The sequence below is a fragment of the Artemia franciscana genome, chromosome 2 (genome assembly GCF_032884065.1).
Source record: "Artemia franciscana chromosome 2, ASM3288406v1, whole genome shotgun sequence".
Classification (NCBI taxonomy): domain Eukaryota; kingdom Metazoa; phylum Arthropoda; class Branchiopoda; order Anostraca; family Artemiidae; genus Artemia; species Artemia franciscana.
Window position 1 is genome coordinate 50,109,397 of NC_088864.1, and position 18,892 is coordinate 50,128,288.

Sequence of the window (18,892 nt, forward strand, 5' to 3'; positions counted from 1 at the left end):
CCACTAACACATTCTACACATAAACAATGGTTGAATTTAGTAACTTACAGACCTCTCCTCACAAAATTTGGTAGGAGTATCATTTTACACCTAGAGAAATAATTATTTGACGTTTCAACTATATTGAACAAAACGGCTATCTCAAAAATTTAATCAGAAGATTTCGGGGAAAGATGGGCGTGGGAAGGGCTCCAGTTAACCTCCATTGTTTTTGGTCACTTAAAAAGGGCATTAGAACTTTTAATTTCCGTTCGAATGCACCCTCTCCCGATCTTCTAGGACCATTATTTCGATACAATCTTCCCAGGGAACAAACAAAAACAAACAAATAAACACGTATTTGAGATCAGTCTTTTAACAATGATAGCAAAATTCCACATTTTTGTGGATAGGAGCTAGAAACTTCAACAGTAGGGTTCTCGGTACGCTGAATTTGATGGTGTGATTTTTGTTAAGATTACTTTAATTTTAAGGAGCGTTCCTCCCCTTTTTCAAAAATCCGGCGAATTTTCTTAGGCGTAACTTTTAATGGGTTACGTTAAACTTGATGAAATTCATATATTTGGAATCAGCAAAAGAAGCCGATTCTTTTAATGTATCTATTGATATTAATTTTTTTTGTAGTTTTGGCTACTATTTAGTTGAGTCGCTCCTTACTTACAGGTCGTAAAGTGGCACAGTAGAGTGGTCTTTACAGGTAAATATAACGATTGTAACTAAAAATGACACTAATACTTCACAATCTTGGTCAAGCACTTCATCTTACGGCATTTTACGATTGCTGATTCAATACGATAATCTCTGGAAAAAAACAACAACAAATAAGTGCTCATATGTGATGACCATTCCATAGAATAATATGCTATTTTGCTGAAAAGCCCCCGTTTCAAATTTCTTTAACACATTGAATTCTATAATACAAAATTTGTCAAAATTCCATCCTTTCTAAACTCCTGAAAAAAACAACTTGTGTATTCATATGTTTTGATCCCTCCATAAGAAAATGGAGTGTCGTTGATTGAACCCCGTTTCAAATTGTTTCAACCCGTTGAATTTTATGATACAAAATTTGTCAAAATCCTATCCTTTCTAAACCCCAGAAAAAAACAACAACTTATGTGTTCATATGTGACGATCCCTCCATTAAAAAAAAATATGGAGTTTCGTTGATTGAACTCTGTTTCAAATTTTTTTAACCGTTGAATTTTATGATACAAATTTGTCAAAATCTCATGCTTTCTAAACCCCAGAAAAAAAAACTTATGTGTTTATATTTGATGATCCCTCTATAAAAAAAAATATGGAGTTTCGTTTATTGAACCCCGTTTCAAATTCCTTCAACCCGTTGAATTTTATTATTCGAAATTTGCCAAAATACTATTCTTTGTAAGCCCCTGGAAATAACTCCTAGAAAAAAAAACAAATAAGTATCTATATGTAATTATCCTTCCGTAGAAGAATATTAAATTCTGTCGATTGACCCCCGTTTCACATTTCTCTAACTTTTGAATTGTATAATATAAGATTTGTGAAATTCCCACCATTTCTAAGCCCTTTGACATAGACCCTGGAGAAAAAAATAAATTAAGTTTTCGTATATTATAATCCTTAAAAATTTAAATTTTTTTTAACTGGACCTTAAGAACCCAGTGTCAAATTTATATCACCTGCAGAATTTTATGAGATAGAGTTTACCAAGATTGCATCTCTTTTTGGGTGTGTTTTTTTTTTCTTTTGGGACAAAATTATAAAATTGACAAGGTTTTTGAAAACCAAGCAATAATCGATTCAATTTTTTGACAGGATTTAAGACATCTTCACTAAGTCTTCCTTCTATCTCTGGCAAAGCCAAAATACGCATTTAAGATATGCAGCTCTTGTAAATCAGTCTAATTAAGACACTAATTTCAACAAGGTCGCGGGCAGAAAACTTCCCGGGGGGAGCCTGCTTCTGCAGGGAATATTTTTCAGGATATTTTTTTGTAGGAATAAAGTCTTTTTAAATACTTATAGGAGAAAACTCTCAAAAAAAGAGCAATTAAATTGTACGCAAATTAAAAAAAAATTAATTACAGGGTTTCCTGGCAAAGGGAAGAATTTTTTTAATAAAAAATATATTTAATTATTATGTATTTAATTTTAAAAGAAAATCCAACTCAAACTAAAATTACAGAAAGATTTTTACCTCCCATGTTAAACATTTGGTGTTTGATCGAAGTTACTAAATTTGTGATTTCGGCGGTTTTTATTTTAACACATATAAAAAATATTTGGTTAATATTTTGATCTAATCAAATCTTTACACCGACAATTATTTTTTTATAATCCCAAAATAATTATAAAACCTGTTTCGGGTTTGCATTCTAGAGTGCTACACTTGACACTGTTGTTGTAGGGTATCAAAAATAGAGTAAAATGTTCTATCCTACAATCAGAAACTTATTTCTCAAATGTATACTTGCTGGCTGCAGTCCCTTCAAATACTTTAGATATTTATGTTCCGAAGTCAAAACTCCCCAAAATTCCCTGAGACATCCATTACATTCAATATAGTTGAAAAACCTTATAACTATGTCTTTGGGGATGACTTGCTCCCCCACAGTCCCCGAGGGAGGGGCTACAAGTTACAAACTTTGACCAGTACTTACATATAGTAATGGTTATTGGGAAGTGCACAGACGTTTTCAAGGGGATTTTTTAGTTAGGGAGAGTGGTTGAGAGGAGGGGGATATATTGGGGAACTTTCCATGGAGGAAGACAATTTCCATGAAAGGAGCGCAGGATTTCCCAGCATTATTTAAAAAGACAATTAAAAAATAAATATCAAAAAGTTTTTCAACTGAGAGTAAGGAGCAGCACTAAAAATTAAAACAAACAGAAATTATTATGTATAGACGGGTTCACTTCCTCTTTATACCTCCCTCTTTACGCTATAGTATTTTTAGTAATTTCAACTATTTATTCTACGGCTTTTGTGATTCAGGGGACATTCTTAAGGAATTGGTACAAAATTTTTGCTTTAGTGCAAAGAGTGAGGTACTGACGAGGGGGTGAACACCCTCATATACGTAATAAAAACATGTGAATATAGAAGTTCGTTACAAAAGCTAATTAGTAAGTTACGTATATCTTTTAGTAATAAAAGCGTTCGTAAAAAATTAAAACTTCTAGTTGCCTTTTTAAGTAACCAAAATATTGGAGGGCAACTAGGCCTCCTCCCCTGCTCCTTTTTGTCTCAACATTATTCGATCAAAACTATGTGATTGCTATTTAGCCAAAAGTAATAAATATGCAAATTTTGTTTTCAAACAATTCGTGGTAACGAACTGTAGTAAGGAGCGACCCGCCTCAATAGTAACTGAAACTCTAAAAAATGGAACTTTGATATCAATAGTTACATCAAAAGAATTGGATTTCAATGCTGATTCCAAATATATAAGTTTCATCAAGATTAGTTTTACCCAGCAAAAGTTACGAGCCTGAGAAAATTTGCCTAATTTTAGAAAATAGGAAGAAACACCCCCTAAAAGTTATAGAATCTTAACAAAAATCACACCATCACATTCAGCATATCAGAGAAACATAATGTAGAAGTTTTAAGCTCCTATCTACAAAAACGTAGAATTTTGTATTTTTTACCAGAAGGCAGATCACGGATGCGTGTTTATTTGTTTGTTATTTTTTCGTTTTGTTTTTTCCCAGGGGTGATTGTATCACCCCTGGGAAACACAGCATTAAAATGCAATTTGTTTGATGTATCTATTGGTATCAAAATTCTGGTTTTTAGAGTTTTGGTTACTATTGAGCCGGGTCGCTCCTTACTAGTTTGATTAGGTTACGTTTGGTGATCTGGAATTATATTTTAGTTATAATGAGGGAGGGGAGTCAATGTTTAGGTGGGGATAGGGTAGATTCCTTAAACAGCACATTTTAATGGACAAACTGCTTACTCTTCATAGGGCTTCAGATAAATGTTGGAAAGGAGTTAGTAGGAATTAATTAAAATGTTTCTCTATACAGCTAAAATGTTACATTCTCATATCTGCCAGTATAGAGTGACAGCAGAGGCAAATTTGCCAGAATTCCTATACGAATTTCTTTATATATCTTTTTCTCTTAACCGATTCAATTTTACACGTGGAAATGTTAAGAGTAATTGTCCGAGGTAAATTTTCGTCAGGAATGAATTATCAAGAGGATATTTCTTTGGGGAGTGGAATTTTTCTGTGGTGGCCAAGCCAGATATCATGGTGTCATTTAAAAAACGATCAGAAATTAAATGTAAGAAAAACTAATTTTTTCAACTGAAAGTAAGGAACAACTTTGAGTTTAAAATGAACAGAAATTGTCATATATATGAAGGGGGTTTCCTCCTCCTCCACACCTCGCTCTTTACTCAAAAGTTTAAATGTTTTCCCAATTCTTTAAAAACGGTTCCTGAAACACATGGGTCGTTTAATAAGAACAATAAGAAGCTTTTTTAAGTGTCGAAAAACTTTAGCGTGAAGAGCGATGTGTTGAGGAGGGGACAGCTCACCTCATATACGTAATAGTTTCGTGTTCCTTTAAGTTCTAATGTTGCTCCTTACTTTCAGTTAAAAAAACTTGTTTATTTTATTTAACGAAGCTTAGAGACAAACATTTTTCTAAAGGCAATAAAAAAAGTGTGATTTTAAATTTTAAGTGTATATAAATGAAAAAATAAGTAATTACGAAAAATGCACAAAACCATAGCCTACTTAAAAAAAAAGACATAAACTCCCAGCATTTACTTCTGTTCAGCTATGCCGAAGCGTTGGATTAACAATATTGACAGTTTTGAACTTTGCTATCACCAAAATATTTAATGCCTTTAGACTCACTGTTTATAAAAAAGTAATGCATTATCAAAGTAGTTTGTTCGAAATAAAATGTTAAAACTAAGATCAAGAAAATCAAATAAACATTTCTAATTCAATATTTTCAATTTAATTTTGAACACCAAAAACAATATATTTGACAACTTTATATATCGTAACTGTAAAACTCCTAGAATAAAATAAACAAATGATAATAAAACACAAAAATGTATTCGATCTGAGGGAAAATACAGAAATTCCCAGCTTTCCGTTCAGGAGAAACATTTCTAATTATGATAGCTTCATAAACAGCTCATGTGTGTGCTTGCAATGCAAGCAAAAGTTGACGGTATATTATTACCAGAATTACTCTTTTTTTGTTATCATTTGTCCCTAGGCCGCAACCTAAGCTACACCTGAGGAAGAGTGTCCGCACATAACTCACATTCATCAATACTCCCTACTTCAGTCATAAACATCATCCCTCCTGCTTGAGCGGGCATTCTTTAATAACAACTCAAGCAGCCTTAAGAGTCAGTTAATAACATTCCAGATAGTTGGTAGGAATAAATCCCCACCAATATCAATCCAGTTTGGCCCGGTTCCATAAAGAGAGTAGGCCATATCTTCCAAACGTTTACTCAGGAAAAGAACATGGATAGGACAGAAAATCTCAAAACTATGTAGAAGAGGGACCTACAAAGCCGCCAGTTAGGTAAGTTGCCACTGGCTGTTCCCTCCCTCCCCGGAGCCTACCCTCTCAACTCCACTCTCCGGAAGCCAGGTTCCAGCTATAACCTTCCAACACCCATGTATATACATATACAATATACATTATATACATATACATGTATATGTATATACAACATATGTAACACCATGTATACAGCCCCGTCCTAGCTACGGGCTCGACAATCGTGGCCCCAAAGAGAAACTCGACCCCTTCTCTCGGAGGTGAATATTAATCTCAGCGAGGCTGTCCACAAAAGCCATGGGCACCCACACGGCCCGAACCTCTACTTAGATTCAGCCCTGCCCTGGGTGGTCACCATATATAGAGTGGAGCTAACTCATAACTGCCTTTTTGGGTTTAGCGGAACAGGTCTATAAGCAGAACAAGTCCATCTAACTATCCAGGGGTCGTGAATGAGATTCAAGATCACCTGTTATTGGGGTTTAACTCAAGAGAAATCCTTGTTGGCACAACAAGCGTACTCCGTAACTCCTAGGCAGTCCTTCTCCACAAAAATATATAATAAAGGGATTCGCTCATAAACATAATATTTTGGCTACCCAAAGAGTGGTGGGGCGTATGAAATTAGGAAACAGGCAGAAAAAAACTTTCTTAATCAATTCGAAATTTGCAGCCATAGCTCCTGGGACCGAGAAAAGCCTAGCTGAAAAAAAATATTTCACCCCCCTCCCTAAACAAGCACCTCAAAGGTTTTGCTGATTTTCTTGGAACTTATATCCTTACGGCCTTATACAAGGAGAATCACAATATAGAACAAAAAATATTGGTTCCCTCCAAGCGCGACCTGACATACAAAAAAAAACTTTTTCTCCTGGTCACTTTATCGTGGAGAGGTGGTTGTGAAAGGTTGTGAATGGGCACATTCGATTGGAAACAAAACCTTCTAAAACCCTTTTTAGAGGCCGATGGTGATTAGAGGGAAATCAGCAATTATCTCGTGCTCTTTTCCGCTATCAACTCCTTATTATTCCGATGTCACCGTTTAAAAATTTTGAAGTAAAACAATTTTCTTCAGCATAGTCGAAAGATCCAGTTATTATGTCTTTGGGGATGAACACTACCCCCCCCCCATAGTCCGTAGGGTAAGAAGTAAAAGCTATACTAGATGCTATTAACAAAGATACTATTAACAAATAAAGTTTTCATGGGAAGTGTGGTCGTATAAGCTTTGGAAGGGGATCATCGATTGGAAATCAGAAGCTCTAGTGCCCTTTTTTAGAGACAAAAGTGATAGGAAGGCAACTAATACCTCCACTCACGTTCTTTTTCCCCCAAATACATTCGATAGAAATATTGAGATAGCAAATTTGCACAAAATAGTAAAAATAAAATAAAATAATGCCTCCAGGATTGACATATCCACCCAAAGTACAGAGGCAGGGGTTTTAAGCTATGCCGCAGGGGTATATAAGGTTCTTATGGACTTTGTGGTTGTAAAAATTTGGATAGAGCTCAAAGTAACTGAAGGGCAACCTGCCCCTCCCACAGCCACCATTGCCCAAAACACATCCAATCAAGATTTAAAGATAGCTATTTTGTTCAGCATTGTTGGAATATCCAGTAGTTTTGTCTCTAGGGATGTCAACCCCCTCCCCCAGATCCCTCAGGGCAAGGGCTGTAAGTTAGGCAATTCGCTCGTTGTTTACGTATTTTTCATGTCATTGAGAAAGGTGGGCATGTTTAACCTATGCTTTCCAAAAAGATGGAGGGTATTCAGGTGAGCCTCTCAGAAAATGTTGAAGAGAGCGTGGAACTAACTCAAGACACGTTATATGCACACCGGTTGTCAAAAGGCATAATTCAGGAATGACTGAGTATTTTAATTTGGGACGTTAAGGAACAGATAAGAGAGATGATCAATTGACCAAGGCAATATTTACACGCTGCCATTACTACTGTTACTACAATTACCAATACTACTACTGCTACCATTACTGCTACTACTACTACCACTAAAACTGTTGCTTCTGTAGCAAAAATTGCCAAGGCTGACAATACTGAAATGAGCATCTGAGGAAACGTTGAGGGGAAGTTGATCTAAATTCAAATATACTAAATGCGAACAGATTGCAGATACAGGCGTATCAGCAATATTTTTGAAACTGCATACCGTATCAAGATGAAACTTCTTAGGCATCATGAGGGGGTCGTTCAACTGACCAAAAGGCAGCATCTACCTACTACTACTACTATTAATATTCCTGCTATTACTTTTACTACTACTACTAATGCAACACTATTGCTGCTCCCACTGGTGACCACCACAATTACTATGATACTAGTTCTATAAAGGCTACGCATGTGAATGTGAAAACTTGACAGAATATTGAAGGGGAATCTGAACTAAATTGAAAAATATTATATGCTTGCAGAATTAATTAAATTAATTAATTAATTAATTAATTAATTGCCAAAAGAGTGTATCTCATAGATGAATTTGGGTATAACTTGGAACTTTCAGAGAATACTTATTGGGGAAGATCAATTAACCAACAGGTAATATGCAAATGCTACTTCTACTACTAGAGCTACTACTTCTACTGCAATACTAGTCAGGCTAAGAGCATTAAGAAGCAAATTTCAAAACACATTTTAAATGTTTTCACTTTTTTTACTTTAATAAAACGAAAATTTCTAAGACTTTAAGGAATAAAATCAGTATATATATATATATATATATATATATATATATATATATATATATATATATATATATATATATATATATATATATTTATATATATATATATATATATATATATATATATATATATAAATATATATTAAATTGTTTCCACGTTAATTTGTTTTTTTTCGTAAAGTGCAAAGAATATTCTGTTTTTGAGAAGACATAAGGGTGTCAGACCTGCTCATGTTGATTTCTGCACGTTTTGAGTTTGACTATATTATTTCTTATAATTTCTGTTTGTTTGGTGTCATTTATGTATTGATGGTGATTTGTAGTCGTTTTACGCTTGGAAGATTGTTTGACTTGAATTCTGCTCAGTTTTGGTTTAATTGAGCTCATTTCTTTGGAAAACTTATTTTATACGAAAAGTTTCTAAATTAATTAATAATAAGAAATAATTTTTACATGTTATTTCACTTAAATCCTTGAACAAACAATTCCATGAGATATGAGAAGTTGTAAAGTATTATTTTTCCTATTGTCTATATTGACAGAAACGTTATAAATGGATATGCCCTTTTGTTCTGGATATAACTGCATAAGAGGCAGACCATGAGTGGCACAAAGCATCGCGTGCATCAAATTTTTATAAGATTCCAATAAAATCCAGTCATAACTACTTCAGAAAAATTTTTAACGATTGCGAAAAAAAATGTGATCGTGTTTTGTTTTTCATTCATAAGCACAATAGAGGCTTATAAAACTGATTAATGATGTTAGTAAATGAAACTGTAAAAAAATATTCTCACTCTGTCTCTGTTGGACTTGCATATGGCACAGAACATGTGATAAGAGCTATGTCTTTGCTATCAAGTTGTATCATCTCTAACCAAACGTTGAAATAATCTTGTGACATCTATGGTCATCTACGGATAGTCCTTAACAGTGACAATCTTAGGTACCTCTCCAATAATTCTGATCCCAGGATTGGAATATTTTCTTCTAAATTTTGGAAGACTTAAATGGTCTATATCAGTAATTGAACTTAAACTGACAACGACATCTGCATATGTGAAGTGTATCTTAGACTGTCTGTAAGATACACGATTCGATTACTTTCAGATATCATGTTGTCGTTCAATTCTAAAAGTGACAAGGTTCTTTAGGAATTTTTAAGGATTGGCATGACAGAAGACAATGCACGCTTGCAAAAATTTGATCGATTAACTGCTATAAAAATTTAATTTATTCCACTCACATGGTTGAAGTCGAGGTGGTCTGTTGAAACATCGTCTCAGAACTATTTAAAATTTATTTCTGAGTTGAATTTTTCAGTTTGAAACAGTGTTTGAAAATCTTTGTCAATAAACACATTCTTAGCCCATATTTTAAATTATATAATTATATAACTTAATCATTTAAAACTTAATCTCAACGTTTTTAATGATTATAATTTAATTGAGTAAATGCGTATTCTACGTGAGTCTTATGTAGAGTGACAGGTCATAGTAACTAAGACAGAGCTGATTCACCCTGACAAAGATATTTTACTCATATATTTTGTTATAAAATGAATTAAAGTCCGCCTTTGTCTTGACTATTAAATAAAAAAATAAGTTTTTTACTGCAAATAAGGAGCATTAATAAAACTCAAAACAGACAGAAATTATTCTGTATATGAAAGGGGTTGTTCCCTCCTCAACCATTCTGCAAAAGTGAAAACCGGTTGCCGAGAATGTTATCTGGTATAGCATAGACATTCATGTTGTCTGTGAAGCAATACAACGAATGCAACTGGGTCCACGTCATGATTTTTGAGAATTTCTTGGCATGTTTCCGAGAATTTCAAGAATGATACGTTATGTGGTATTGTGTAATCATTCATGATCGCAATGAAACAATGCAATGAATACAAGTGGGCCAATAGCTTCATTTCCGAGAATTCCTTGGCATGTTTCTGATAATTTCAAGAATGATGTGTTATCTGGTATAATCATTCATGTTGTCGATGAAACAATACAATACATTCTGTGACAGCCCTCGCATCTGGTCACGATTTTAATTTATTTTTATTTTCTTCATTAATTTCTGATACTCAGTCACCAATTAAAAGACTTGAAATTTACAAAGTAGTTGAGTTTGTTCTATAGCAGTTCAGTTTGTTCTATGCAAAAGTGCACTTTTTACTAGTTTTTCATACTGAGTCACCAATTAAAGGACTTGGAATTCACCGAGTAGCTGAGTTAGTTCTATGAAAAAGTCCTTTTTTGATAGTTTTTGATACTCAGTCACCCATCAAAAGGCTTGGATTTACAAAGTAACTAAGTTCGTTCTATAGAAAAGTGTTTTTTTTATTAGTTTTAGATACTCAGTGCCAATTAAAAGACTTGGAATTTACCAAGTAGCTGATTTTGTTATATTCAAAAATTCTTTTTTTTTATTAATGTTTGATACACGTCAAAAATTAAAAGACTTTGAATTTACCATGTAGCTGAGTTTGTTCTATGCAGAAGTGTTTTATATTATTTTGTTTATACTCAGTCACCAAACAAAAGACTAGGAATTTACCAAGTACTTGAGTTTGTTCTACAGAAGAGCATTTTTGTGAAGTGAATGAGTAGTTACGACGTAGTGACGCTTAACACCAGCTGGCCAGCGTCATAAAAAGAATATATTGATTGCCTAGAATGTATTTATAAGAACATAATTTCATCAATGACGTGTTATCTCAGTCAAGTAACGTGTCACTCTTTTACCATACAAAATCATTTGTTTCACGTTCGATTCATATGTTAGACATAAATTTCATAAAATCAAAAGCAAACTGCTTAGAAGCTAAAAATATTTTTTATCTCAAAGGACCAGATAAGACGGCTGTCACAGAATGTATTGAATTTTTTCACCGACAATGTGAATGGTTACGCAATACCAGATATCATTCTTGAACTTGGAAACATGCCAAGGAACTCTTAGAAATCATGATATATGTCAATTTGTAAACATTTATTGCTTTATCGAGAACATGAATAATTACACAATGCGAGATAACGTATCATTCTCGAAATTCTTGGAAACATGCCAAAAAATTATTACAAATCATGATATGGGCTTACTTGTATTCGTTGTGTTGTTTCATAAACAACATGAATGATTACGCAATACCAGATAACGCATCATTCTTGAAATTCTCAGAAACCGGTTTGCTTATTCTTGAAAGAATGCCAAAAAAGGTGCTTGGAAATAAATCACTGGTAGCATGTACTAAAAAATCCAACTTCAACTGTGAAAATCGATTGAGCAATTAACTGTTTACGATATTGTGACGCCTAACATCAACTGGCCAGCGTCCCAGAAACAATAAATCGATTGGCTTAGAATGTATCTCTAAGAACCTCGATATTATTTTAAGAAGGGGCAAAAAAAATTTTTTTTGGGGGGGGCAAAAGTTGGGAGGGGCCATTGGGGTCCTGGAAGGGGACTCGGGGCCCTGTTGGTGGCCGATGTGTCCTGGATGGGTGTGTGGGGCCCAAACTGAAGCGCAAGCCTAGTAATGGTAAACTAATGTGATCAGGATCATTAGCTTATAATAATGGTACCTGGCTGGCTGTAGTCATCAATATCAATAATCAATAATTTGCTCGATACCATTAGAGTACAGAAGAAACTCATCCAAATGTATTTAAGAATCCATATTAAAACTTCAATTATTAGACATCATGTTCCTTCAAACTCACTTCTATTATTGAAGGATATACTTGGTAAACATAAGTCAGATAATAATGCTCCAAAAGTTTCCAATATCAAAAGGAAGTTATGATGACGCCATGGGCCCGCTTATACCAATTGAAGGGTTTCACCGAGACTATATTGTTTCCAGAAAAACTTTAAATTTCTTAGAAGTTTTTAGCTAGATACGAGGGAGTGGCAACTCCAATAACACATTTGGACAGGGCTGCACTTAAACAAATAGAGGGGATACTACTCATTTGCTTTCCTAAATTTGATCTCTTGTTTGTATCATCTTATTTATTGATTCTCCTTAACATTGGTGATGTTAAAAGTGGGTCTTATATTTCCCTAGAAATTAATCCTCATAGAAGTTACAGTACCTTCATGAGTCGCTCTTTGCACACTGATTAACACCATAAATGAGTTGAAACACATATTTTTTCAGTGTCTCCATTTATTTTTAAGAACTACCTCCTTTCTAACTTTTTCTCCTTCTTCGTTCATCATATCTCGATTAATTTGTTACTATTGATTTTTTTTTGTAATGACACTACAACTGATCTTGTTTGTTTATTTTAGATGAAAGTTCCGACAACGAGACTAAACCGACAGACAAATTGCTTCAATACTACACACAGGCAGTTGACAGAAATAAACTTCGTGTGTCTACTTTTCAGCCAAGAAAACTCTCAACAATATCATCAAGAAGTGTAAGTCTCAATCCAGAAAATAATGAAGAAGGAGATGATGAACAAGACCAAAATAAGGATAAGGAAGAAAATAAAAGTTAAGAAGTGTAAAATGAAAACTAATGAAGTGAAAGCTAAAAGTGGGTAGGCAACAACTGCCGAAGTTTGGGCCGAGAATGCCCATTGCCTAAAATATAACGACTGTCGATAACAATAGATTCGAGCTATAATAACATAGCATCCATCCTCATGTTTGTGAAAAGTGTTATTTTAATATCTCGCAAAGAAGTGCAAGAAGATACAGAGAGGGACAACGCATAATACTTTAATTTGGTACCAACTGCATAAACTTCTTGGTTTTAGGTTGTAATGTTTATCTCAAAAGCAGAAGGCAAAATTTTTGAATCCATGAGAAGCTTTACAATATTTTCCAGGGGGTTTGGCTCAAAATAAATCTAAAGCGTATTTTTATTATCACAATATACTTCAAAAGTATTTTCTTTCCCTGTAACATTCTCCCCCCTTAAAAAAAGGTTAAAGCCTTGTTACGCACAATTTTATTTGCACCACTTTCTATAGTTCGGTTAAGTTAGATAAGTATAGTTAGATATACAACATCTATTGCTTATCTCTAACAAAACAACTTTAGAATTTCGCTTTAACACGAATGCTGAATATTTTTAAAATTGCTGCTATATAACAGAGATACTCACTGGTGTTAATTATATTTAATGTTTCAGTTGTTGACTTTAATATACCAATTGTAAAAGCTGTGGAGGCTTTGTCTTCAAAACTTAAAGCTTTTATTTGTTCAAGTTTGACGCTGAAAACATATTTTACGTCTATTTTTGTGCTCTTTTTCCAACAATCTAGTCCATAATCAAAGAGCTAACAACAGCTTCTACAGTAACGTAAAAATTTATCCAACTTTTAAATTTGAGGGTGGTTCTGAAAAATATCATGTAAAGGTATGTATGTATGTATCAAGGGGAGGGGGTATTGGAGCTCTTAGACCAAATATCAAAAGCTATTAGACCAGACTAAAATATCAAAGCTTTTAAAACCTTCCCCTAATGCATTATATTTTCCGCATAATTCATAAATTTTAAGTTTTGGAATCGTCCACTTATAGAGAAGCTCACTGCAGCGTATATTACAAAATGGTATTAACAATATTATAAATGGTGTTACAAAACGATATTTGTAATACCCACTTGAAAAGTGGTTAATTAAATGGAAGAAAATTAGAAACTAATGGAAACTCGTAAAAGTCTCGAGATACCCAGGAATCCAGGGCAGTTACCCATTCCAGCGAAATGAGCAATATAATCCCTTTTAACTTTTTTAATTAGTTTTGCTGTTTTCCGCAACGTATGTCAAATTAGCTCTAAAAATTAGTTTTACCAGTATTCTGACTTTATATCTTCTAAAATTTTGCCTATCTTTGTAAATATTAAGAAAAATATAAAAGTATTAAAAGGAATAAGACTTCTGTTCATGAGTTTTGAGAAAACTGGACAAATTTTTTCCTCTTCGACATTAAAAGGTTAAAAAGAATCTTGTTTTGGCATACAGAACCTCTGTTTTAATTGAGACCAGAAAGGGCTGTTTTATGTGTGATATTTTAAAGTTTTCCTCCAAATGTTAATCTAATGTTTTAAGAATTTTGTTATAAGAATACTCGTTTTTTATATGCTTTGTCTCGGTTTTGTTTGTTTTTAAGTGCTAATGGATTCTAATATAATATATTTCCTTGTTTTTAAATAAAACCAAGTTAAGTTGTAGTTTAGAATAATAGGAGTTAGAATAGTATTTCCATATCGCTTTTTCTTCTTCTTTTTTCATTTTTTTTTATAACTAGAGTTGCGTATAAAGTTGCTGGCTGTTGTTGAAAAAAACTGTCATTCTTCAAGTAGCATTAATTTGGAATTACAATTTATAATGAACAGTAATTAGAATTGAAGAGATTTGAAGAATTTGAACAATTCAATAATTCAAAGGCTAAAACACAGTTTCTATGGCCCTTTTTTATTTTCTTTCAAACAGTCCGTGGTAATAAAACTGTAGGTAAGGGACGACTCGGTCCAATAGTAACAGAAACTCTTAAGAACAGAATCTTGATAACAATTGATACACCAAAAGAATTGGCTTTTTATGCTGAGTCCATGTTTTTAAAATCATTAAGTTTAATACTAACCATTGAAAACTACGAGCTTGAGGAAATTTGCCTGAATTTTGAAAAGGGTAAAAAGTCACCCGAAAATCAGAACAAGCTTAATAAAAATAAAATCATCAGATTCAGAATATCAGAACAGGGGCGTTCAAAAAGAGGGGGCACCGAAGCGATCTGTTCAAAACGGTGTGGCTTGGGGGTGCCCTGATTTGAGAGGTGCCGTGGCTGGGGCTTCTAGGTTTTTTTTATTTATGTTTGAGTCGGGAGAGGGGCGCCGTAATTGTTTTGCACTAAGTAGCACCAACCGTAGGAGCGGCCCTGACCAGTTCATTCTATTGGAGAGATTTCAAACTCCTACCTACAATAATGTGGTATTTTGTAGTCTTTGTGAAACAGTTCGTGGTAACGAACTGTAGCAATGAGCGACCCGGCTCAATAGTAACTGAAACTATAAAAAATTAAACTTTTATAGCAATGGTTACATCAGAAAGATCGCATTTTAATGCTGATTTTGAATATATATTAGTTTCATTAAGTTTAGTCTTAACCATCAAAGTTACAAGCCTGAGAAAATTTGCCTTATTTTAGACAATAGAGGAAAACACCCCTTAACAGTCGTAGAATCTTAACGAAAATCACACCATCAGATTCAGCGTATCAGAGAACCATACAGTAGAATTTTTAAGCTCCTATCTACAAAAAAGTGGAATTTTGCTTTTTTTGCCACAAGACGGTTTACGGATGAGTGTTTTTTTATTTCCCCAGGGGTTATTTTATCGAACCAGTGGTCCTAGAGTGTCGTTTGAGGGCTCATTCTAACAGAAACTAAAAGTTCTAGTGCCGTTTTTAAGTGACAATAAATTGGAGGGCACCTGGGCCCCCTGAAACGCTCATTTTTTCCCAAAGTCACCGGATCAAAATTCTGAGATTGTCATTTTATTCAGCATAGTCGAAAAACATAGTAACTATGTCTTTGGGGACGACTTACTCCCCACAGTCCCCGTGGGAGGGGCTACAAGTTACAAGCTTTGGCCAGCGTTTAAGCAAAGTAATGGTTACTGGGAAGTGTACAGACGCTTTCAGGAGGATTTTTTGGTTGAGGGGGAAGGGGTTGATGGGAGGGAGTTATTCGGGGGGATATTTCCATGGAGAAATTTTTCATGGGGGGAAAAATTTCCATGAAGTGGGCGCAATATTTCTTAGAATTTTTTATAGAACATTGAAAAAATAAATATGAAAAAGTTTTTTCAACTGAATGCAAAAAGCAGCACTAAAGCTTAAAACGAACAGAATTTATTACGCATATGAGGGGCTCACCTCCTCCTAATACCTTTCTCTTTATGCTAAAGTAATTTTATCAATTTCAACTATTTATTCTACGGCCTTTGTGATTCAGGGGTCATTAGTAAGAAATTGGGCCAAAATTTGAGCTGTAGTGTAAAGAGCGAGGTATTGACGAGGACGTGACCCCCCTCATATACGTAATAAAAACATACGAATATAGAAGTTCGTTATGTAATTTAATTCGTAAGCTACGTATATTTTTACTAATAAAAACGTTCGTAAAAAATTAAAGGTTCTAGTTGCCTTTTTAAATAATCAACAAATTGGAGGGTAACTAGGCCTACTCCCCCGCTCATTTTTTTCTCAAAATCGTCCGATAAAAACTATGAGAAAGCCATTTAGCCATAAAAATAAATTAACATGCAAGTTTCGTTTTAATTCTCCATGTGGGGAGAGCAAAAATCAAAACATGCATTAATTCAAAAACGATCAGAAATTAAATTAATTTTTTTTTAACTGAAAGTAAGGAGCAATATTAAAAACTTAAAACGAACAGTAATTATTCTACATATGAAAGGGGTTGTTCACTCTTCAACGCCCCGCTCTTTACGCTAAAGTTTTTTACTGTTTAAAAAAGTAGAATGGAGAGAAAGAGTCAAACTTTAGCGTAAAGAGCGGGCGTTGAGGAGGGAACTACCCCTTGAATATACGGAGTAATTTCTGTTTGTTTTAAGTTTTAATATCGCTCCTTACTTTCAGTTAAAAAAAACTTGTCGTTTTCTTCTTTTTTTTTATTACCAGAAGAAACATCACGGATACATGTTTAATTGATTGTTTTATTTTTTTTTTTTCAGTGGTGACTGTATTGAACCAATAGTCCTTGGGGATGAGAAGAGGGATTATTCAAACGAAAATCAATCGTTCTAGTAATCCTTGTGTGTATCCAAAAATACTGTAGGGCAATTAGCCCCCCCCCTCCAACCTCATATGCCCATTTTTCCCAATGACATTCAAACAGAATTTTGAGATTTACATTTGATTCAGCTTAGAAGAAATGTCCCATAACTGTTCCTTTGATGATGATAAAACCCCAGTTAGCACCTGGGAAAAGGGCTGTGAGTTATGCAATTTGCCCATTATTCTTAATGTAGTATTTTTATCGGGAAACGTACGGAAATTTTGGGGGGAAGGGGAGGGGGAAGGGTTCATTGAGAGGAAATTTTTTAATTGAAATTTCCCAGGGAAAGTTTTAATTGGTAGTGGGAGGGAAGGGTATATTCTGGTATGATTTCTTTAAAATCATAAACGAAATGAAAAAGAAAGTTTTCAACTGAAAGTTAGAACAAACATAAAAGCTTAAAACAGAAAAAAATAATTCCGTATATCAGGGGGATTACCCTTTCCTCAACTCTTGCTCTTTACGCTACAGTTTGACTTTTTGCTACAATTCTTTAAGGAAGACTCCTCAAACACAAGTGGCGTTGAATTTGATTGAGAAACGTTTTTAAGAACTGTTTGTTTTTAGACTCCAACGTCAAAATGCGTAGTACCATATTATTGCATATTGTATATTATTGTATAGTACTATATAATATGTATACCACATTATTGATGCTTCTAGTCCCGTTATGATGCTTAATATTTGTCCAATAGGGTATTCTAATTTTTGGAATACAGATAAATAAAGGAATGAAAATTCATAAAAAGGATAGAATTTGTCTTTAGCCGAAGACCTTGACTTCTAGTAAGTTTCTAAAATCCTTTCTAGAAAAATAATTAGCTAATAAAAGAGTAACCACTAAAAACGTAACGTTGTCAGGAATATTTAAGATAAGGAAAGAGCAGATAACATAAGTCAGTTACATCCTACTTATTATCAAATATATGAGTAGAAAAAAGAAGCTTATTTTGCCAGAGTGTGTGAGTAGGAACAGTAAACAACTAGAATAAACAGTTACGGACATCAAATACAAGTAAGGAAGTAGTTATGGCTTTTGATTTTAATCTTGTTTCCATTATTCTGGATATTTTCAGAATAAGCAAGTTTTTAATTACTGAACTTAAAATTTGTTGTAAAGATTAGGGTATTCTACATACTTTTAATAAGTTTTAACTGCCTCATAAAATAGACATGGTAGCACTTGGAAGGTTGTGCAAATATTAAAATTTATATATTCTAACTGTCTTTTTTTTATCATTTGATTCCTTAAAATATTATTTAATCCAATTAATATTGACCATGAATGCAAGAACTGTATGTAATCTTGCATGAGTTAAGTGAGGTCTTCCAGCATTCTGAGAAGCGGCCTTTTTTGCTTCTTTTCTGTGTGGAAGATGTGTTCGTTTTTTCTTAGTCAAACAGTTCGTGGTAACGAACTAGTCAGGAGCAACCCGGCTCAATGGTAACTGAAACTCTAAAAAACTGAATTTTGATACCAATAGATACAACAAAGAATTTAATTTTTATGCTGATAAAAAAAAAGAATCCAACTGAAAGTAAAGAGTAACATTAGACCTTAACACGAACATAAATTTTTGCGTATATCTTTTAAAGATCTGTTCTTTCATTCATTTCAGTCATTGGAGAATTGCACAATTTGCTACTCTCATTTTTATAAAAATAGTTGCGACCTCTTTTGCTGCTTTGTTACTATGCCTTACAATATTAGTTCCACAAATATCGCTAATTTAACTTACGAGGAAGAATCTTTCCATGGAAAAATATCCTGTGGGGGAAAGAAATTTTCTGTGGAGGGAGTGCCGCATTTCTCGTTACTGTTTAAAAAACAATGAGTA

The 18,892-nt window shown here is 33.8% G+C and overlaps 2 protein-coding genes across 6 annotated transcripts in view; both read left to right on the forward strand.

Moving 5' to 3' along the window:
• The window catches only part of LOC136043198 (lutropin-choriogonadotropic hormone receptor-like), a 327,975-nt gene extending 312,068 nt beyond the window's left edge, over nucleotides 1–15,907 (forward strand). For all 4 annotated transcript variants that reach the window (XM_065728133.1, XM_065728150.1, XM_065728140.1 and 1 more), the window contains one exon: nucleotides 12,530–15,907. In XM_065728133.1, coding sequence (XP_065584205.1) covers nucleotides 12,530–12,741 — 212 coding nt within the window. In that variant the 3' untranslated portion in view covers nucleotides 12,742–15,907. The remainder of the gene's footprint in view (nucleotides 1–12,529) is intronic.
• Nucleotides 15,908–15,968: 61 nt separating this feature from the next.
• The window catches only part of LOC136043184 (uncharacterized), a 47,986-nt gene continuing 45,062 nt past the window's right edge, over nucleotides 15,969–18,892 (forward strand). Inside the window, exon 1 of one of the 2 annotated variants that reach the window (XM_065728120.1) lies at nucleotides 15,969–18,069. The gene's annotated coding sequence lies outside the window, so the exon portion shown is untranslated. The remainder of the gene's footprint in view (nucleotides 18,070–18,892) is intronic. The other variant, XR_010621570.1, reaches the window with a different exon arrangement.